The 22983-nt window shown below is 40.4% G+C and overlaps 1 protein-coding gene across 1 annotated transcript in view; it reads right to left on the bottom strand.

Annotated features, from left to right (window-relative positions):
- LOC141132891 (uncharacterized) overlaps positions 1-22484 on the bottom strand; it is a 45192-nt gene extending 22708 nt beyond the window's left edge. Inside the window, exons 1-8 of the mRNA XM_073621843.1 lie at positions 22344-22484; positions 16120-16325; positions 12339-12665; positions 11168-11256; positions 7130-7304; positions 6773-7001; positions 4816-5309; positions 1330-1423 (exon numbers count right to left, since the gene is read on the bottom strand). Coding sequence (XP_073477944.1) covers positions 1330-1423; positions 4816-5309; positions 6773-7001; positions 7130-7304; positions 11168-11256; positions 12339-12665; positions 16120-16320 — 1609 coding nt within the window. The 5' untranslated portion in view covers positions 16321-16325; positions 22344-22484. The remainder of the gene's footprint in view (positions 1-1329; positions 1424-4815; positions 5310-6772; positions 7002-7129; positions 7305-11167; positions 11257-12338; positions 12666-16119; positions 16326-22343) is intronic.
- Positions 22485-22983: the final 499 nt, after the last annotated feature.

Here is a 22983-nt window from a genome sequence, read left to right as displayed (position 1 = left end):
AATAACTAACTATCAATGTAATAATAAATTATTGAACACAATTAAAAAGAGAAAAATAAAGATAAGATATATTAATGTAATGAACCACAGTGCACAGGTATCTCAATAGGACAGCATACTGCTGTGAAAAAATATAATGTCTTTGGTGATTTGATGAATATAGACAGGTTTCAATGAGCAATCCCCAGTGATAGCTGGCTTGCTCATATATTCAGCTGCTCATTAGCATGAGCTGGCTTCTGGCTTTCAAAGAACTTCCGCAGTATGAAACAACAAAGAAAGAAAGACCATTGCGCAGGCAGTGTGATATGTAATCCCTATATAATAAGGGTAAAAATTCACTCACGCTTTTCAGCAGAATAAATCACATATGGTAAGGTTAGTTGCATACAGCTAACAGCTGGGATCTCCTCACACGCCAACAGTGTACACACAGCACTCAAAGTGCTGTGTGTACACTGTTGGCGTGTGAGGAGATCCCAGCTTTAAGCAAAATCAAAATCCCAGTTTTAAGCAAAATAATGAATTTAATACATTTCGGAATAAGGCTGTAACATAAAAAAAATTGGAAAAAGTGATGCACTGTGAATAGTTCCTGGATGCACTGTATTTGTACATGTGTTTGAAAGCCCTTAAAATGTTTATCCAGACCTGCTACTGCAATGGAATATTAAAGCGGAAGTAAACCCACCCATAGAACAGTTTCATTTCCGGCACGTGCTGGAAATGTAACACTACCATTGGTTGTGCTCTCAACCAAACCCTCAAGCCATTCAATAGCTGGTGTCTAAACTGAGCACATGTGCAGCATCATTGCAGTTGTAGAGTAAACAGAGGCAAAGATGGCAGCTTCCTTGTCTGAAAACGATAGGGGGGTTTACTTACACTTTAAACAAGTTTCATTATGAGCTAGAAATGCTACGGGGTTGTTTTTCAAAGTGATTTCTCAACAAAATAAAGCATGGAGACCTGAACAGATGGGTGAGTTTGCTTTGAATATTACAAATTAATTAAATAGCGTTGTCTGCATTTGGTGCTCAGATACAGTTGAGTTCTGATTTAATTATGCATCTGTATTGCCTTGAGTAATAAATCCATCTCAGAACTTTGCAAACTGTCGCACTTGACTGCCCAGGAATACAGATACACATGTATGTAAACCTATTGCAGAAACTTTGCAAAAAGAGACGCAACCTGATTTGCAACCAATTGTGTCACTAATTTAATTGATAAATATGTCCCATTATACTTTCCAGTTAAGGCAATTACATTAAGGTACCTTTACATATGCACAATCTATTGATGGAAACATAAGAAACACATAATTACCATCAGTTTTTTGTAAGTCATATTTGATTGGACTGATGTTTGATCGTAATATTCCTTCGGTCTGTGTATCTCTGTTACACACAACATGTTGCTTCTGTAAACAAACAAACAAAAAAAAAAAAAAAAAAAAAGGTACTATGTCTTAACATTCTTATCTATCCATGTCATGGTAGAATTAGTAACAGTCACATTCACTTGTTCTGTAATGTTCAAGATATTTCCCTGCTTATCCAAGTCGCTTCTTCAGATAAAGTGAGTGTTGGGAACATAATGAATTGTCCCTATGAGGACACCAAAATGACAAGGTTGGCCTCATGCACAATTCCCATCAGATCACCCCTGGAGACAGGGCCTGCAGGGAAGATGGAGGACACAAGTACCTTGGTGCAGGAACTGGTGAATGGAACTCTGGGATGCTAGTATCATATGTACTGGAGTACAGCCGTAAGTACATCAAGGATGCACAGATCTCAGACACAGTCAGGTCCCAGACAAGGGTCAGTAATGGATGAGCAGTGAAGCATCCCAACAAAAAGAAGATGCAAAGCTGGAAACACACAGAGGTCAGCACCGTGCAGACAGCAAGGTAAAGAGTAGACAAGCAGAATCTTGATCAGGTGCGTGCAGGCTGAGGTTGGTACCAAAAATAATTGTCAAACATAGGTAGACAAGGGACGTTTAAAGGGCAGGTCAGATAGACGCCTGGTCAGTAACGAAGGTCAAGTACAAGTGCAGAATTGCAAATCACAGGTCACAGATGTACAGTTAAGAACCATTCAGCACCAGCAGAACTGTAAATAGCCTGCTTGGCAATAATTACTCAGGTGGAGGTGCATGCATTTCTATACACACAACGAGAGGCACAAACATGAACGCATGTGCGTACATTTTTGGCCTTCTACATTTCCATGCTCAGAAGCAAGTACATGTACTTGTGAATGTGCTTGTGCTAATGACTGAGGGGGTCCTGATAGCTTCATAGATTAATCTTTATCCAGTCACCATGAACCCCAACGAGCTAAGAACAATTCACACTGTCAGTCATATAATTCAAACAATGAACACATGTTGCAGACTTCAAGGCTTCATGAGATGGGATTATGTAAACAATATTGTTTCACAAACTGTCACGCCTTCTATCTTGTTCATGGACAATCATTGCATTTAACATTACAGAACAAGTCCAGCTGAATGTGCCTGACTACTACTAGGAAGAAATAGGCAATATTTTTTCATAAAAGGGATTTCAAGGTACTCATTTTAGGATTTTTTTATTTTGAAAAGGAGATGAGGAGTGGGACGTGGGTTTCTGTACAAATCAGGAGAGCAGTCTAATGCCGTGTACACACGGCCGGACTTTTCGACTAAACTTGTCTGACGGAACGAATCCGTCTGACAATTCGACCATGTGTGGGCTTCATCGGACCTGCAGCGGACCTTTTCTGTCGAAAATGTGATGGACTTTAGATTTAGAACATGTTTTAAATCTTTCCGATTTGAGTCCGGTCGAAAAATCCGTTTGTCTGTATGCTAGTCTGATCGCCGAAAACAGACGCTAGGACAGCTATTGGCTACAAACTTCCTTATTTTAGTCCGGTCCTACGTCATCATGGTCAAATCCATCAGACTTTGGTGTGATTGTGTCCGATTCGATGGAAGTCCATGGAAAAAGTCCGACGTGATTCAGTCCATCGAAAGTCCGGTCGTGTGTACACAGCATAAGAGGACAACACTGCTCCTCTACAGATACAGAGTGTTGACAACGAAAGCACAATTGCGGCAGGAGGCAGCAAGCAGACAAAAGGGTGGGACTTTAAATGAAGCTCATGATGACAAAATGAATGTATTGGTGGAAAATGAGATTGTTTAATAAAACATAAAAAACCATGTTTAATAACATTGAGTCATATATACACAAAGAAATGCATCCATAACATGGTGCCAATTTCAATTGGATATGAGCTAGTAATCACATGTTTACAAACAAGGATATTCATGATAATATTGAGGGGTTCACCATAATTCAAGGTTGGGTATATAAGTTAAAAGAACAGCATCTGCACAATCAATAGTCCTTGGAACCCTATCAAGGTAGAAATTATTATGAACACATATCATGGTAGACGTGTGGCTGATGGACACAGTGTCAAGTAGCTTGATGCGTTTCGCGGATTATAGCCGCTCTTCAGGAGCAGACATATGTGGTATCTGCAATAAGAGAATGAACTGGCTAAGTAAATTGGTTATGTCTAGGTAGGGGAGGGTGGATGTCAAATGCTGTAGGCCACCCAATATTAGTTTTAATATTGTTTTTAATATAGCCTTACACCACTGACATAACCACACCTCATCTTTCCCACATTTTCACCAGGGTTGCTCAAGTAGCCTGGATCCGCCTGGGCTGTTGCTTGTGGTGGGCTCCGCCCTCGGACATACCCTCTCGGCTCCTGGCACTGATGTCCTCAGGTGGCTTCCGGCATTTGACATCTCCCCTCCTAGTGTACACACAACTGTGAGTTATCTTGCTAGAATGGTTTTGGTTGGGAGTGTATCTATCCACCCTCCCCTACCTTGACATAACCAATGTACTTAGCCAGTTTATTCTCTTATTGTAGATACCACATATCTGCTCCTGAAGAGCGGCTATAAGCTGCGAAACGCGTCAAGCTACTTGACACTGTGTCCATCAGCCACACGTCTACCATGATATATGTTCATAATAATTTCTACCTTGATAGGGTTCCAAGGACTATTGATTGTGCAGATGCTACCCTTTTAACTTATATACCCAACCTTGAATTATGGTGGACCCCTCAATATTATCATGAATATCCTTGTTTGTAAACATGTGATTACTAGCTCATATCCAATTGAAATTGGCACCATGTTATGGGTGCATTTCTTTGTGTATATATGACTCAATGTTGTTAAACATGTTTTTTTATGTTTTATTAAACAATCTCATTTCCCACCAATAGATTCATTTTGTCATCATGAGCTTCATTTAAAGTCCCACCCTTTTGTCTCCTTGCTGCCTCCTGCCGCAATTGTGCTTTCATTGTCATAGTGACAGGGATGGAGGCACATGGCTTTACCCAGTCATGGCCTCATTTAAAGCCCCAATTTCCCCTCCCCCATTTTTTAGATACAGAGTGTTGTCAATCTAGAGCAAGAAGTGTGTTATTGGAAGGATTTCCAGGTGAAATTAAAGGGAGTAGAAACCTAAAAGAAAACAAATGCAGCCACCACATCCAAGAACTGATATGTTACATTTTTGTTTTTAGGTTTAGATACACTTTAATCATCAGTAATTGCTATTCACAGGATTCCCAACAATTCTGTACACCAGTTGTCTTCACAGGAAATATTAACAGCAACAAGATGAGGTGGAGAACACCTGTTTTACTTGATGAAAATGACATGGACATTTGTCTTAAGCAAATAACATTTGAGTTTACTTCCTCAGTAATATATCCAATTACTGACCTGCTTCTGTTGCTGGGATCCCTCCCTTTCTAGTATGACTCTCCGCTGAGGTTTCACCCTCTCTTTACTGTGGACAGTCTTTGGAGAAGTGTCTTGTTTAAGGTCCTTCTTCTTGCCCACTTTTTTGGCCGATTTCTCCTTAGGTGAAGTCATATTGTTGATGTGATTCAAGGAGTTTCTCAGAGCCGCCCACAGCTCCTCCGGTACATGGCACCTCTGGCAAACATCAGCGTCAGAAAGGCAATACAAACAGTTATTGGAGCTAGGTGTAAGACTTGATTCTTCAGCCTGACACTGGTGATGTTTATAACCAGTGCCTATGAAAGGGAACCCGGGGCAAGACTCCATCAGCTTCTTCCGGGCTTCTGGCGGGATGTGGAGCTCCAGAGTAATGCGGTCACTTAAATCCTGTGGGATCCAGATGGCGAGGCCAGCAGGAACTTGTTTGGTCTTTCCATTCCAGAATGCTACGAGAACTCCATTACTATCAAAAGCTAGAGAGTATTAGAGGTGTTATTTTCATTAGGTCATTTTATTTAAACAGACTTTATTATTAAAGTGGAACTAAAGTTCTGCCAAAAAAAAAAACACTAGGAGAGGAGGTAGAATTTTTCAGCAGAAGGATATGCAAAAGTCTCTTTTGCAAAAAAACCTTTAGCCCAGTTACTGATAATATTTAGAGCTGAGTGCTAAGGACAATGTAACACATGCACATATGTGCCAGTGGAGGATAAGGCACTAACATGTTCTTGGACTCATCATCTCTAGAGGAAAGCACATTAGGAGTTTTGTGTGCCATAATGTTCAATTAAGCTCTGCACTCCCAAATATTATGGCAACAGCTCATCCACACCAACGAGTATTTAGTTATGCTTTAAAGTGTATGCCAAGCCAAGACTTTATTTCCTAGGTTTGGATAGAGTGTGGAGGGGTTAGAACCCCCATTGTTTTTTTACTGCTATCCAGGAATTTGTAAAGAGTTTTTCCCTCACTTCCTGTCCCGTTGACAAAAGTTTACCAAAAGCAAGATGGGAACTCTCCAACAGCAAGATGGGAAGAAATAAGGATGCCTTTATAAGTAGAGTAAGGACAGGAAGTAAAATGATGGTGCCCCAGATAACAGTTGAAAACAGATAGGGATTCTAATCCTTCTCCATTCTAAAACAAAGAAAACATTTTTGGCTTGACACTTTAAGACAGAAGAGAATGCAATTCAGGTTATCATTTGCCATTGGAAGTCATAGTCTATTAATATTTCTTGTTTCAACTACAAATAGTTTCCAAGCTGGTATTTTTGGCTCCACCACAAATCTGAATATGTTCTGATCATTCCCAACCTCATTCCAAGATATTTCCAAGACTACAAGATATTTCTTCAGAAGACCGCATTTCCTGGAACTCTCTTCCTCATCCTATTAGAAAGGTACTTGGCCTAAAGTGAACCTGTGCTTTGCTTAGGAGGACAAAGCAACAGATTCACTTTAATTTCCACCCAACAGCTGAATAGACACGGTTTACCTTATTTTTGCCCAACGCTACTCAGTTTATCCGGTGAAGTGAAATGAGAAACTTGGGCTTAGGAAGTTAGCATAATAATATACCATACTATTACCTTTATTATTAATATAATAGTATAATAAAAAAATATGGCAAAGCACTATTTACATAACCTATGCTCCAGTGCTGTTGCCGGCATTGTTCCTTCATCCAGCATTCAGTCCACTTCCTGTGAGCCTTTTTTGTCTTATCTATACATCTCCACACAAAATGTCCAATTTTACTACTACTAATTTTACTATTTTACTACCAAAAAGTTTATGCTGTATTAAACGTTTTATCCAATCTCTATATCACAGCATTTTGTTATTTTGTAGTTTTAAGGTCCCTTCTTTACTCTTAACAAAGACACTTGTGAAAATACTCTTCTTGCTTTTTAAATTCAAAAGAAAAACAATACCCAAGCCTCTTTCTCGGTTCTCTGCTCCTTTTAAAATGGTTCCAGGTCCATACTGTTCCATGCTGGTATTTAGTGGAGCCAACACATGATCTCCAGGAATTAAAGGCCTCCATCGTGCATCTTCATAATGGATGATGTCACATATTGGTGTCTCCTGCATACGGAACTGAGCTTTTCCCTTAAGAACGCAACATTTTTCAAACTCCACAAGAAAACGGTCCGGAGAGCCCTGATTGGTAAAAGAAGACAAAGAGACAGAAGATTAGGTTCTATAGTTAAGCAAGGAGGATGGAAAAGTTTTGAGATCACCTGAAGGTCAGGTTTAACCTGGAGATTAAACACAGTTCAATGACTTACCTCCACTTCACAAGCAATGTGCCCCATGTAATACAGCCCATCTCTGTCCCTGCGGGCCAGGACTCGGGCCCCTCTCAGAAGACTCAAAGCTGCTGGAGTTTTGGTAATTTGGGCTGAATTTGATAGATAAAGTCCTGGAGTTTTTTTGCAGGTCACACTGCAACTGGGTGGTGGGCTGTAAAATATATGTTTAGTATTAGCGGGAAGTCATCACTACAAGACAGGTCAATCAATAAAAAATAGAAGTAGAACAGAGCTACCTATATGTTTTTAATCATCAATTAAAGCAGAGGATAATTGATTGAAACTGGATCATCCAGGATCTGGAGCATGCTTCTTTCATTTTCTAAGCTTAGCTGAACAAACTGAAGATAGAACATGGATGGTTGCCATGTACAGCTGCTCCAGATTCTGTCTGCTCTGATACATTCCCCAATGTTTTTGTCAATGTTTTGACCAGAGTTGGACTTCAGGCAAACATCTAAATACACAAATTGTATACCGTATATATAGACTGATTTACCTGCCAAAGGATTTGCATTTCTGTCCATTCAGTCCTGAGATTTACACAGCCCTGTCTGGAGCCCTGATTTATCTCTGCTGCAATTAAAGTGGTTGTAAACCCTTACATATACCCAAAGTGCCTAGCCTCAGGTGATACACAGAGAATAACCAAATCCTCATACATAAGTTGTACCTGTTTATGTGCCGTCCTTTCTTCTCTACATCCATTCAGAATTCAGCTTTCAGAAATCAGAGGGTGGGGAACTGAAGTTACTCTGCAGAGCTTAGTGAAAGCTGATTGGAGGGAGGGGACACACACCCTTCACACAGCACGCAGGAACAAAGCTAAGGCTGTCAATCACAGGCTGTGTGCTAGAGCTCCCTCCCCATCACCTTTTTTCTTGTCCCATTGTTAGAAGTGACTCATGCAGATAGGAGAGGAACAACACAGCAGACAGACACTTAGTGCTCTGGATTGAGACAAGTACACACTATAGAGCAGGGATATGCAATTAGCGGGCCTCCAGCTGTTGCAAAACTACAAGTCCCATCATGCCTCTGCCTCTGGGTGTCATGCTTGTGGCTGTCAAAGTCTTGGTATGCCTCATGGGACTTGTAGTTCTGCAACAGCTGGATGTCTGCTAATTGCATATCCCTGCTATAGAGGGATATGCTTTGTTCATATTTCATGTCACAAGTTTACAACCACTTTAAATAACACTCACAGAGATTCAATTTAAAACTGTGCATCTGTGCAAAATTAAAAAAATATAAGATAGTAAAGCAGCAAACACCAGAGAAGATATCCTTTCTACTAAATGTAACTAGAAAAGTAATGTGTTGCGTTTAACCAATAAACATAAAATATAAGTTAGAAACAAAACATATAGTGACTGTGCATAAACCTTTAGGCTGGGTTCACACATGCTGTGGCTACGGCTCACAGCAGGAGGTCCGGTACGTCCCTGTTCTCCGATTCAGGGGCAAATCAGGTCCGCATTTCTGCTTGAATTCACACCTGATTCGGAGCCAAAGACGCACGGTACCCTTTCCAAATCCGGACCACAGCCGCCCCAGAGGTGTGTGAACCGGCTCGATTGAGAGTCGGTCACACTCTCCTGTCATGCGAATTGGATGCGGAGAAATACGCATCCATTTCGCATAAGTGTGAACCCAGCCTAAATATCAAAAATAGATTTCGATTTATAAAAAACAGGCATAAATTGTAAATGATAAACTTGAATAAAATCAAGTAATATAACCCCGGGAACACGTCTTTTGATGGCAAAATGCGTTGGGCAGAGCCTCCTACTGACGTCATTGTGTTCCAGGAAGTGGATTTTCTATGCCAGCTGGGTGTTCTTTTTTTTACATGAGCAGTGTTTTTAGTGTATTTATTGGTTTAGTAAATGTTTTAAGAGATTTTTTACACTGTGGAGAGGCCTCTTGTTTGCTTTACATGAATATTACAGTTGAAAATTCCGTAACAATTGTTTGATCAGCGTTGACCCTGGTGGATAGAGAAGTGGCCCAGGAGGAGACCTTGGAGTCCATGAAAATTGCTTAAGCGCTTTATGACCACCCTTGAGAAGGGGGGGCATGGGGAGTTGGTAAGCAAGCATTCCTACTATCATTCCGGGTGAAGGTGCTTGTTGGTGGTATCACAAATCTAAAAGGTCTTTGAAGAAGCTTTATTTCACTTGTTTTGCACCTGTGGATGGGACTATTTGTGGACAATTTACTTGATTTTGTCATTTACAATTAATGCCTATTTTTTATATCCAAATCTATGTTTGAGATTTAAGGTTTATGCCCAGCCACTATATGTTTTGTTTATAACTTATATTTTATAATTATTGGTTAAGCGTAACACATTACTATTCTAATAACACTTACAGATCTTGTACCTTCCTCAGCCTGTGACTGGACAGTGAAAGGATGAGCAGTACAATGGACTCATCTCTATGTCACTCTGGTTTCTCCTGCTCTCAGCATGCTTCTTGTGAGTATATTAACAGATTGGCTCCTTGTGCTGCTTCCTTCTCTCACACTCCAGCCCCACTGTACAGTTATTGAGCTCATCTCTCTGTCTCGCTGCTCTTTCCTACTATCCAGGTGCTTTTAGCACATGAACACTGCAGCACAAGTGATTGTCTCCTAGCTCTTCTCATAAGTCTGGTTCTCAGGTACTGCTAGAGGCTGATACCAGGTCAAATTTAGGTACTTACACTGCTTGGATTTACCACCTTTCTGTCTGGCCTATAGCAGAATGACGGCTGGGCAGGGGCTTTAAGGGGATGCGCAGCACGGTGATCCATGTTGCGGTGTGTCCCTCGGAAATCCTGGTTATTGGCATGCCTCTTCTCATACTGACAGCACGTGAGGAGAGGAGAGCCGATAAGCGTCTTTCCTCACAGGGGAGATCTTGCCCATCGAAAATGCCTGTCAGTGCCCACCAGTGATGCCAATCAGTGCCCATCAGTACTGCCTCTCACTGTCCATCAGTGATGCCTGTCAGTACCCATCAGTGTCACCCATCAGTGTTGCATATCAGTGCCACCTATTAGTGCTGCATATTAGTGCCTCCTCATCAGTGACCATCAGTGCAGCCTAACACTGCCCATCAGTGCAGCCTCCTCAGCGCACATCAGTGAAGAAGAAAAATCACTTATTTACAAAATTTTATAACAGAAACAAATAATTATTTTTTTCCGGTCTTTTTTCGTTTGTTTAGCAAAAAATAAAAAACTCAGTGGTGATTAAATACCATCAAAAGAAAGCTTTATCTGTCTCAAAAAAATTACAAATAACTTGTTTTGGTACAGCGTTGCATGACCGCACAATTGTCATTCCAAGTGCGACAGCGCTGAAAGCTAAAAATTGGCCTGGGCAGCAATTTGGTGAAAGTGCCCAGTATTGAAGTGGTTAAAACATACATTTAATGATGTATTAAAGTGTTACTAAACCCACAACACTAAAATTTGTCTGTATATGCAGCATAGCATGCTTGTTATACTCAATGTGGAACTTAAGGGGTTAATCCTTTGCATTAAAAGGCTGTTTTATCCTGTATGCATAAATCCTCCCCCTCCTGCACTGTCTATCTGGGGAAGGCCAGCTAACTCACAGGCAGTAGCTAACCTGCACATGCTCAGTTGTGTCTTTTACGTTGGAGAGAATATTTACTTGTTCTCAGAGTTAGCCAGGTCACATGATATTGACATCACACATGTGGGCGTGTATACAGGCTGCAGTGCAAATCTCCTCCTTCCTGAACTCTCAGCACTGGAGAAACTGTGCAGTTGATCACTGACCGTGGTATACAGATCATCCAAAAAAGTATATAGTGGCAGTATTTTAATGTAAAAAGAAGATTTATAAGCTGTGGGCACTGTGCAGGGCAGATGAACCATTTTCATATTACTGGGTTTAGTAACACTTTAACAAGTACAGAGTTGCATTAATTTGTGTCTTTTCTGTATATCTGCCTAGAATCCTTCTTTCATTAACATATAACTATAGAGGTAGACATACCGAAGCTCCAGAGAGTGAACTGTAGAGGCAGTGCAGGGTGAAGGGGTACGACAGCAGTGACTCATGGTTGTAATCTCAGTGCTTTTTATCTAAAATCGAAAACACACAAATTATTGATTTACTGGTGCAGCCTCTAAAAAACTGTTATGTCGCATTTCTGAACAAAGCCATCACTTTGATCACTTAAAATGTATGTAAAGCCAATACATTTTAGTTTTGGATAGAGTGGTAAGGGGTTTAGATACCCGGTCATGTTTTCCCTGCTGTCTCTGTCCCCGTGTGGGGGGAAACATCTCTCTATTTGTCCTGGTCACCATTGTCACTGTGACAGAAATTTTACATATGTCACTTGCAACGGGAGGTGAGGAGAAATCTTCTAATGTTCTGGTGATTGAAACTGTCTAAAAGGTGAATCCTCCTCACTTTGAAAAGATTTCCTCTCATTTCCTGTCGTGACTCTAACAGGAAATTAAGAGAAACCTCCCCAATGGGACACAGACAGCACACAGAAAACGGAGCAAGGTTTTACTTTTCCCTACTCTAATAAAAAGAAAGAAACAAAAAAAAAACCTTTGGCTAGAGACACACTTATAATTATCAAAATATATACGCCAAAAACATAAATGTTCTATGCATTTGCATGGAAATGTTTAATGTATTTGTATTATATGTCTTACTCATCCTTGTCTGTATTATACTGTACAGCATAACATATGACGATGGTGCAATATAAACCCAGGATTGCAGACTAACTTGAACCAGCTTCTAATCTTTCCCCACTCTATACAAAACAAAAAAAATCAAATGACTGAATATGACTGTAACCCCTTCTGCCGATGGGGGCAAGGACTTTAAGGGTATGTTAACGTGTGGGCTTCCTGATTAAGCGATCACTTTTACATAGTTAATCTGGTTGAAAAAAGACACAAGTCCATCCAGTTCAACCAACAGAGAAAAAAAAACACACACAAATAGAAAACCTCCATATACACTATCTATAAAACAAAACAAAAAAAAACCAATAAAGCATGATCTAATTTGCTCCAGAAAAATTCCTTCCTGATACCCTAAGAGTCAAGCACGAAGGGATTCATTTACAGCAAAATCCCAAACACTCATGGTGACCATTCCTGTAAAACATTTTGCCCTGGTGTCCATTCCTGTAACTTACCATACTGGATGGTCCGAAAGGCTTTAGGTTTATCTCACGGAAAGACCCTTCTGCCTTGCTGTCATTGGGCTCTTCTGTTAGATACACCACATTTACCGCACAGGCACCCTCATTCCGGGATAGGTAACTGTATATATTGGTCAGCACATTGGGCGGCAGGGCATCTATCACTAAGTATACAGCTTTGCACTCAGGATCCTCCAACGCTGCAGCCAGGGCACCAGTAGGGCTCGCTCCGGACCCGCAAGCCAGACCTTGGGTCCATGAAACGGCTTGGGCCACAGCCTCTGGCCTCCATGTCACAGCGCTATCGCACCACTTGCTAATCTAGTAGAAAAAAACATTAACCGAAACTCCATTGCAAAGGAAAAGTATAGTCTTATCAGTTTTTAAAAGGTATACATAAAAAAATAGGTCAACTTGGTGTAAATAAACTTATCGATATGTGTTAAGATTTTAAAAGCTTTGTTACTATGTAGTTTGCATATACAGTTATGTGAAAACGTATGTGCCCCCTTCCCGATTTTTTATTTTTTTGCATATTTCTCACACTTAAATGATTCAGATCAAACAAATTTTAAATATTACACAAAGAAAACCCGAGTAATTCCAAGATGCAGTTTTTAAATTATTATTTCATTGATTAAGGGAAAAAAGCTGTTCAAACCTGCCTGGCCCTATGTGAAAAGGTAATTGCCCCCTCCCATGCTGAATCATGAATGATATGTGATTAACCACAATTTTTTTGGAAAGCAGGGTTAAATTTCACATGCTACACCCAGGCCTGATTACTGCCAGACCTGTTGAATGAAGAAATCACATAAATAGAAGCTGTCTGACAAATTGAAGCACGCTAACAGATCACAAAAAGCCACACATCATGCTACAATCTAAAAAAATTCAAGAACAGTTTAGAAACAAAGTAATGTACGTATCAGTCTAGGAAGGGTTTCAAAGCCATTTCTAAGGCTTTGAAACTCCAGTGTACCACGGGGAGAGCCATTATCCACAAATGGAGATAACTTGGAACAGTGGTGAACCTTCCCAGGAGTGGCCGGCCTACAAAAATTACTCCAAGAGCACAATGACGACTCATCCAGGAGGTCATAAAAGAACCCATAACAACATCTAAAGAACTGCAGGCATCACTTGCCTCAGGTAAGATCAGTGTTCATGATTCAACAATAAGAAAGAGACTGGGCAAAAATGGCATCCATGGGAGAGTTCCAAGGCCAAAGCCACTGCTGAACAAAAAGAACACAAAGGCTCATCTCACATTTACCAAAAAACATATTGATTATCCCCAAGACTTTAGGCAAATATTCTGTGGATTGATGAGACAAAAATTTTTTGGAAGGTGTGCGTCCCGTTACATCTGGCATAAAACTAATACAGCATTTCATAAGAAGAACATCATACCAACAGTCAGACAAGGTGGTGGTAGCGTGATGGTCTGGGGCTGCTTTGCAGCTCCAGGACCTGGACCATTTACCATAATTGATTGAAGCATAAATTCTGAGCTCTACCAGAAGATCCTAAAGAACAATGTCCATCAGTTTGTGACCTCAAGCTCAAGTGCACTTGGGTTATGCAGCAGGACAATGATCTGAAACACAACAGCAAGTCCACCTCCAAATGGTTCAAACAAAGCTAAATTTAGGTTTTGGAGTGGCCTAGTCAAAGCCCAGACTTAAACCCAACTGAGATGCTGTATCATGACCTTCACAGGCTGTTCATGCTGGAAAACCCTCCAATGTGGCTGAATTAAAACAATTCTGCAAAGAAGAGTGGGCCAAAATTGCTCCACAGCAATGTGAAAGACTCATTGCCTGTTATCGCAAATGCTTGATTGCAGTTGTTGCCGCCTAGGGTGGCACAACCAGTTATTAGGTTTAGGGGGCAATTACTTTTTCACACGAAGCCAGGCAGGTTGGACAGCTTTTTTGCCTTAATAAATGAAACCATCATTTAAAAACTGCATTTTGTATTTACTCGGTTTATCTTTGTATAATGATAACATTTGTTTGATGATCTGAGTCATTTAAGTGTGACAAATATGTAAAAAAAAAAATCAGAAAGGGGGCAAGTACTTTTTCACACAAATATATATATATATATATATATATATATATATATATATATATATATGTACATGGAAGCAGCCATGTTTGTTCAAATCTACAGTAGTCATGCTTAACTGCTCAATCTCACAATGCAAGTCTATGAGCCTGCACACCCAATAAAAACAATGCACTCCTTGTGTGGCTGATATCTTATCTCAGTGGCTGTTCAAAGCCCAACTGCTCTCTTCTCTAAAAATCAACTTGCCTCGGCCGCCTCTTCTTTTTTGCATCTTCTGCAATGGTGGGCAGTCCTCAATCATGTAGGGTGCATGCTGAGGTCAAGATATCACAGTCACTATGCATCAAACTATGATTGCAAGACACACCTACTCAGGGTAGGTACTCACAGTATCTCCTCAGTCTTCCAGGCTGAAAAATGGGTTGACTGAAGACATCTTGTGACAGAGAAGAGGAAACGGAGAGTAAAGCGCTGGATAAGAGGTGAGTACAGTTGGACTTTTTCTTCTTTTTTTTAGAAAAAAAAACACTCGCCATACAAAGTAAGAAGTAAGAATACAGTATTGTAAAGTGCAAAAATTCCTAGTGACCATGATTGATTCATGCATGAGATCTAATCAGTTAAGAAAAAATGTGAATACAATAATATGTCACAAGAGGTACTTGAAGGAGAAGTAGGGCCAAAGCTCTTTCAGCTCTACTTCTCCTGTGGGTCACAGGAGTGCAGAGGTGCAATGGGCTGAACTATGCAATGGACAGAGCTTGAAGATTTCAGCCGTCAGGAGTTAGTTCCACCCTATGGTGGGGGGGTTGCTGGTAAGTGCCTCCATAACTGTTGGTGGTAAGTGATGTTTTTTCCTCATAACTTTGGTCATCAGTGTGCCACTTCTATGGTCCATATGTCCCCTTGCTGCCTTGTGTGTCCACAGGGAAGGGCTGTGTTGACATTTTTTTGGTTTACACTTGTGATCACTGTGATTGGTTCACAGCAATCACCAGGTACAGAGGTACTATGATTTATTTTTTTAACAGTGTTGCCGTATTAAAGTGGCTCTAAACTCAATTTTTTAATTTTTTTTTTGTTTACCTTAATGCATTGTTTGCATTAAGATAAAAAAAAGCTTCCCACTACCTAATATAAACACTTACCTGATTGAGTCACGATCCAGCGCTGTCCTGGCTCTAGCACTGCTCCTTTGACTTCCTGGTCTCACAGTAGACACTGACAGCGGTGGAAGCCATAGGCTATTGCTGCTGTCAGTCAAACTCCCGCGAGGAGGGAGCAGGGATATGAGTTATATAGCACTGTGTGTGTCTATGGAGGCACACAGCCTGGCTCAGGATATGCCTGCACAGGTGCCACCTTAGCACCTGGCGTACTATGGGGGCACCTAGAGGAAGGAGGAGAGGACAGCGCCAGCAGGGGACTGAAAAATAGGAGGTAAGGGACCGCTCTGAGCAATATTGTTGCACAGAGCAGGTAAATATAACATCTTTTTTAATCTAATAAAATAATATGTAACCTTTACTATCTTTTTAAGGTGGTTAAGCACAGTGCACCATAAACAATAGAATTTTCAGCCACTTCCTGTCTACATGGACAAGAGGTCTTTGGACCAGCTTCCAGAGAGTGACAACAATGGATTACACCTGAATCCAGCACTGATCTGTGAATGGAGGAGGGAGGTGGGAGCACTTACCACATGGGAGAAATGGATAACATTGAATGCAGTTGCTTGGAACCCATGGATGAGACTATACAGTGCTTTACAAACATAATCCTTTAAGAAATGTAACTTCACAGGGTCTCCATCCAGGGCACCCAGCACAAAGGTGACTCCGCCTGAATAGCCATCATGACATGGAGACCAGCAGCAGCTCGAGAGGAGTGGAGCAGACATAACTCCTGATAAGAGAACAAAACCGTATCCATGAATATGACAGCATGGTAAATACCATCTAATACTCATAGCTTGTCTCTATGAGGACAGCAAAAACACAACAATATACAACACAAACAAATCCAACACAATCTTTTATTCACCAAACATTCTTTGCCCGTATCACTAACTTTTTACAGCTGCATGAGATATCACATTGTTATTATTACACAGGATTTATATAGTGCCAACAGTCAGCACAGGGCATTACAATATAAAGAGAGACAGAGGACCCCGTACCTCGCAGCTTACACTCTAAATCTAAATACATTTTAAATATTAATATAAATTAAATAAAGTACAAATATTTGTATTTTCTGCAATAAATTAACAATATTATTTAGAGCTTACACTCTAAATCTAAATAATTTTAAAATATTAATGTAAATTAAATAAAATACAAATATTTGTATTTTCTGCAAAAAAAAAAAAAAATAACAATATTAATTTAGAGTGTACACTCTAAATTCTAATAAACTTATAATATTAATATAAAATAAATATAATGCAAATATTTGGACTTTCTGCAACAAATTAACAATATTAATATCAATGAAATAATAAAAAACAAATCTAACTTTGTATGTATTTATATTTTCAGCACTACAGTATGTCTGGCAGTAGTTGCCATTGTTGGTAATACCAACCTTGCACATGTCTATAAGATATGTTTAACCACTTCAGCTCTGTAAGTTTTTACCCCCTTCATGACCAGGCCATTGTTTTGCTATTCAGCACTGCGCTACTTTAACTGGCAATTGCGAGGTCATGCAACGCTGCACCCAAACAAAATTGATATAATTTTTTTCCCCACAAATAGAGCTTTCTTTTTGTGGTATTGATCACCACTGGGTTGTTTATTGTGTATTATATAAATAAAAAAAGACCAAAAATGTTGAAAAACATTTTTTTTACTTTCGGATTTTAAACATATCCAATAAAAAGAAAAAAAGATTATCATAAATTTAGGGCAAAATGTATTCTCCTACAAAAAAACCCAATAGGTGTATATTGATTGGTTTGTGTGAAAGTTGTAACATCTCCAAACTATGGTGTATATACTTAAATTTTTATTCATTCATTTTTTTGTCCTAATAATGGTAGTGTCAGCGACTTATAATGGGTCTGCAATAATGCGGCAGACAATCTGACACTAACATCACCAGTGACACCAATACAGTGATCAGTGCTAATAATATGCACTGTCACTATACTAATGACACTGGCTGGGATCAGAGTTAACACTTAGTGGAAATCAAGGGGGTTAAATGTGTGCCTGACAATGTTTAGTGTGTGTACTGTGTGCTGTTTTACTAAGCTTTGCAGGGAGAAAAAAAAACGACACATTGCTGCTGTCTGTACAGAGCCCTGTGTTGTTTACCAACACAGGGCTCTCTTCTGCCATTCGCTCGACCGTTAAATCAATGGCTGGAACCCACTGTACGGCTTTTGCTCTAGTGAATGACATCACAGCTGGGGTGACGGGCTGTCGCGCAAACGCCCGCCCCCCCCCCCCCCCCTGCCCAGAAGTGCAACTCACATATATTTACGTGATCCTGCACAGCTGAGCCACCTTGTAGCAGTAAAGCTATATGTTTGTGTTTTATTAATAGGGATGCGTGAATCTGCCTGGGTTCAGTACATTAACTTTTTTGTGAATCTTGTCTGAAATTCCCAAACTTTGCAGTGAATCCCATTAAAGTCTGGGGGTGAATTTTCCTATTCTGGCTACTTAAAGGGCATGGGAAGCCACTTACTGCAATGGGGATGTGTACCAATGTCTTAATTTAAACTAAATACAAAAAATAGAACTAAAAAATACAATATCTCTCTCTACACAGAATTGTCAGCTCTCAATGAGTGATCAAATTATTTTCTGAATAATCTCTTTCAATAGGGATAATTAATCTGTAGCCAACAACCCATTCAATCTATTTGACACACGCAGGAAAGTGGATTTCATTCAGTAGTTTAAAAATGCAATCATAATTTACAATTGTAAGGTACAGATTGCATCTCTGTTTCCACCATGTAAACTCATCGATTGAAATATGATTGTATTCATGAACAATGTATCTCAGTGCTGCCAACTGATGCAAAACAATCAAAGTGCATGTGCCCATTATAACAGCAGTTGTATGCCCACCCATGAAAAAAAAAAAAAAAAAAATCTTCAAATGATTGGCTGTTGTGACTCACCTGCCTAGAGATAAGTCCATACACTGAATTATAGGTTTCTCCTAATATCTGGTTGCCAACCTGCAAATTTTTATGACAAGAACTTGCTATTCACCAACTTTGCTAATCCTGGGGATTCTTGGCAAATCTTTGGCAGTGGCAAAATTTAACCTCATCCCTAATTATTAAAGAGTATCCTTTTTTTTAGTGTGCAATGATTAAAATCTCTGGTCAGTTTCCTTTTTTGATGCCTATGTCCCATTGGAGGAATTTCCCTCCACTTCCTATATCCGGAACAAAACAGGAAGTGATGGAAAATGCCGTTTGCCACAATTATCACCGGGTGTTATCATTTGAAGATTTCCCCTCACCTTCTGTGGTGGTGACAAATATAAAATGTAGAATTCTGTTTGGCATATTGGACAATAGTCATCTGGAAAAATAGAGGGAAATAATTTCTGCAACAGAGAAAAAAAGAATAAAAACCTGACAGAGGTTTTAACCTTTCCTGACTTCGTTCTGGTTTAGTAGATCTGTTTGTTTACATACCAGCAATGCTTCCAGCTTTGGAGACTGCTACAGAATCATAGCGGAATTATGGTTCCACACAGATCACAGGGTGCCCTCTAGTGGGTCTTGGTGAAATTACATCACTCCTTGAAACAACCATACTTTCTATTTCGAAATCAGTGGAGGCTGATGCTCCATTTCTGGGGGGGGGGGTTGACAATCAAACCCCCTGCCAGGTCCAAACTTACCCCATCCAGGTCGCGGCTTCCCCGACTTCTCCTCCCAGCCAATCCGTTCATAAGACACGCTTCCTGTCCTGATTGGAGCCGGAAGACAATAGCGAATATTGATTTGCTAATGTCACAAGTGGGTGGGCTCAGCGTGCAGTGCTCTGCGCCCGAGCCCAACCTTTTTGAAGCCTCAGGCTCTAATCATGTGCTAAAAAAAAAAAAAAAAACTTGTAGAAATCTATGCGTCCGGCTCCCAGTATGGAGATTAGGGGGCAGTGCGTGAAAATTGGGGGGGGGGGGCACCCCTTATAGACCGGCTGTCGCTGATCGAAATCATACATGAATGGTGACATCCTTCGAAACAGGCTGCTCTTGGAAGCCAAGGAAGCTGTCATCTTAGCTTCTGTTTGATCTGCAACTGCCATGGTGCTGCACATGTGATCAGTGATGACACCAGACATTTAATGGTTTGACAGTTTGGTTAAGCCCCGGTACACACAGGGGCGACTTGTCAGGCGACCTAGTCGCCTGACAAGTCGCCTCCCATTCTGTACAATGGAACCGTTCTAATAGGAGCGACGCAAGTCGCTCCGACTTAGAAAAAGGTTCCTGTACTTCTTTTGGGGCGACTTGCATAGACTTCTATACAGAAGTCGTTTTGCAAGTCGCCGTGGCAGTCGTGTGCAGGTCGCCTCTGTGAGGCGACCTGCAAGTCATACCGCCCCTGTGTGAACCGAGCCTAAGAGCAAAAGTAAATGTGACAGTTAGCAATCTCAGCATTCCAGGGACGTAACTGTTTTTTTTAAACTGTTAAATCGATGGTATATATAGGAATTGGAAAGAATAGACTTTTCAGGCATATTGTACTATTTGTTAAAAAGTAACAATGTTTAATTATTACAAATCATTAATGAAAAAAAAAAAGACTAGGACAAGCATAAAAAACTTTTACATAGGTGAATGTGATTTAGAAACATGTCTCAGTGACCAACCAGACAGTCCAGAACTGAACCTCCATGGACTGGGTTGGTAGATTACAAAAGGTTCCTACGGCTTGAGCAATTTTTGAATGTACTCTTTGAATATTGAAGCTGAGTTGATCTATTCCGGTTTAGCTCTACTAACCCCTCCATATGTGATCACTGTATGACAAATAATTAGGTTGTTTTATATGTATACACTTGTTACCTCTTAGGGTTCTGTTTGTCAAAGGCGTAGGAATCTTTTGTAAACTGCCAACCCAGTCCATGGAGGTTCAGTTTGAACTCTGGACTGTCTGGTTGTTCACTAAGACATGTTTTTAAATCACATTCACCTATGTAAATGTTTTTTATTCTTGTTCTAGTCTTTTTTCATTAATGATTTGTAAAAAATAAACATTGTTATTTTTTAACAAATAGTACAATATGCCTGAAAAGTCATTCTTTCCAATTCCTATACTGTATATACATGATAATTCTAGGATGTGGCATAGTATATTACTAATTGTTTGTCCACAGTGCCACCCTGTGGTGATAACACTAATATATTCATATGTTAAATCAACGGGTTTAGTTCCACTTAAATATATGTCAGTTAAAAAAAAAAAGACACCGCGTCTAATGTTTGGTAAGCGGCAATATATTACAATTCTGGTTTTGGGTTTATTACCACTTTAAAGCAGACCTTCACCTCCAAGAAGGATTTTGCATTCTTGCAACCCTCCACAATTTGAACAGCAGATTCACCACTTGCCGACCAGCCGCCGTCATTATACTGGGGCAGGTCGACTCGTTCCCGCAAATTGCTGTAGGTGTACGTCGGCTCCTTTAAGAGCCATAGCAGGTGCGCACGCTGCCGATGCACGGCGGGGGACTTGATGCACGTGGCCGGTACACCGGTACCCGCGATCGCGGAAAAGAGAGCCAGAGCAGGGATCTGTCAATGTAAACAGACAGATCCCCGTTCTGACAGGGGATGAGAAAGAGATCTGCTAGTGATTAAGAACAGCGATCTCTCTCCTCCCCCAGTCAGTTCCATCCAGTAAGAAACACCTCCCAGGGAACACATTTAGCCATTTGATCGCCCCCTAGTGTTAACCCCTTCCCTGCCAGTGACATTTACACAGCAATCAGTGCATTTTTATAGGACTGATCGCTGTATAAATGGCAATGGTCCCAAAATAGTGTCAAAAGTGTCCAATCTGTCCACCGATATGTCGCAGTCCTGCTAAAAATCGCAGATCGCCGCCATTACTAGTAAAAAAAAAAAAAAATGCCATAAATCTATCCCCTATTTTATAGACTCTATAACTTTTGCGCAAACCAATCAATATACGCTTTTTTTTTACCAAAAATATGTAGAAGAATACATATTGGCCTAAACTGATGAATAAATTTGTTTTTGTTTTTTGGGATATTTATTATAGTAAACAGTAAAAAAAATATTTTTTTTTTCCAAAATGTTAGTCTTTTTTTTGTTTATAGCGCAAAAAATAAAAACTGCAGAGGTGATCAAATACCACCAAAAGAAAGCTCTATTTGTGGGAGAAAAAAGGACGTCAATGTTGTTTGTGTACAGCGTCGCACGACCACGCAATTGTCAGTTAAAGTAACACAGTGCCGTATCGCAAAAAATGGCCTGGTCATTAAGGGGGCAAATTCTTCACTCCCAAGAAGGATTTTGCATTCTTGCAACCCTCTACAACCCCGGGAGGCATTGTCCTCCGCACAGCACCAGGAGAGGGGGGCTAATCTGCCATCAGAGGGCCAGCCGCAAGAACCAGGGGCACACAGCCGGCTCCTGATGATGTCAGAGAAGAAGATGGCAATACAGGACCTGGTGTGGGTGAGTGCAGGACAATGCTGGGTTATCTGGACATGAAAGTATGTTCATTGAGGATAACCCAGCCATAAAGGTAAAGAAAGCTCATAGTTCCTCTATAATATGGCCAATGCTAGTGATTTATGGCACAGGCGCCCGGATTTGCCCCACTCTCATCCCCTCCTTCCCTAACAGGCAGACTGTACTAAGAAATAACCTCATTTTCTGCATTAGATACAATAAGTAACAGCTCCGCTCACTCACCTGCAGCTGGATGGACGCGCCCGGCGCTAGGACCCACGTGTTCTCTGTATAGATCACTGTTTACATGGAAACCATGGCAACCGACTTTACCACCACAGCGTGGGGGGGGGGCAGCTATTTATATAAACTGCTAGTTGTCGCCATTTCTGCACACAGATACATATCTAATTTACACCTAACAGCGTGTATTGTATACTGACACAGATAAAGCTAGACGCTGTATTAATATCTGTCCGCTTCCCTTAATTTCTGTTCTCTAAATAAAACGATACGTTAATAAATGACCTCAAATCTTCTTCGGTTTTGAGGACGTCGTGGTTGTTAAAAATTACAATGCAAATGCTATGTATTAAAAGTTATATGACCCCCCCCTGCGATGTAGTAGAATCCTGCACATGCGCTGTGTGTATATCGTGCGCCGCGTTCCTGAGAACCATGGCAACCGACCCTACCACCCAAACTTTAGGGGTGTCACTTCAGTTTAAAAGCGGCTGTTATTCTAAATTCTGCACAGAAAGAAATATAACCATCTATTAATTCAATCTTGTTTTTGTTCAGAGTAACGTTCTTTTGTTTTTTCAGACTTATTGTTGTTTTTCCGTAGCAGTTTAAATCTCAGAATAAAAGGATAGGTCAGTAA

This window comes from Aquarana catesbeiana, linkage group LG03, assembly GCF_042186555.1.
Source record: "Aquarana catesbeiana isolate 2022-GZ linkage group LG03, ASM4218655v1, whole genome shotgun sequence".
In the NCBI taxonomy this organism is placed as follows: domain Eukaryota; kingdom Metazoa; phylum Chordata; class Amphibia; order Anura; family Ranidae; genus Aquarana; species Aquarana catesbeiana.
This window is presented reverse-complemented; position numbering and strand designations above follow the sequence as displayed.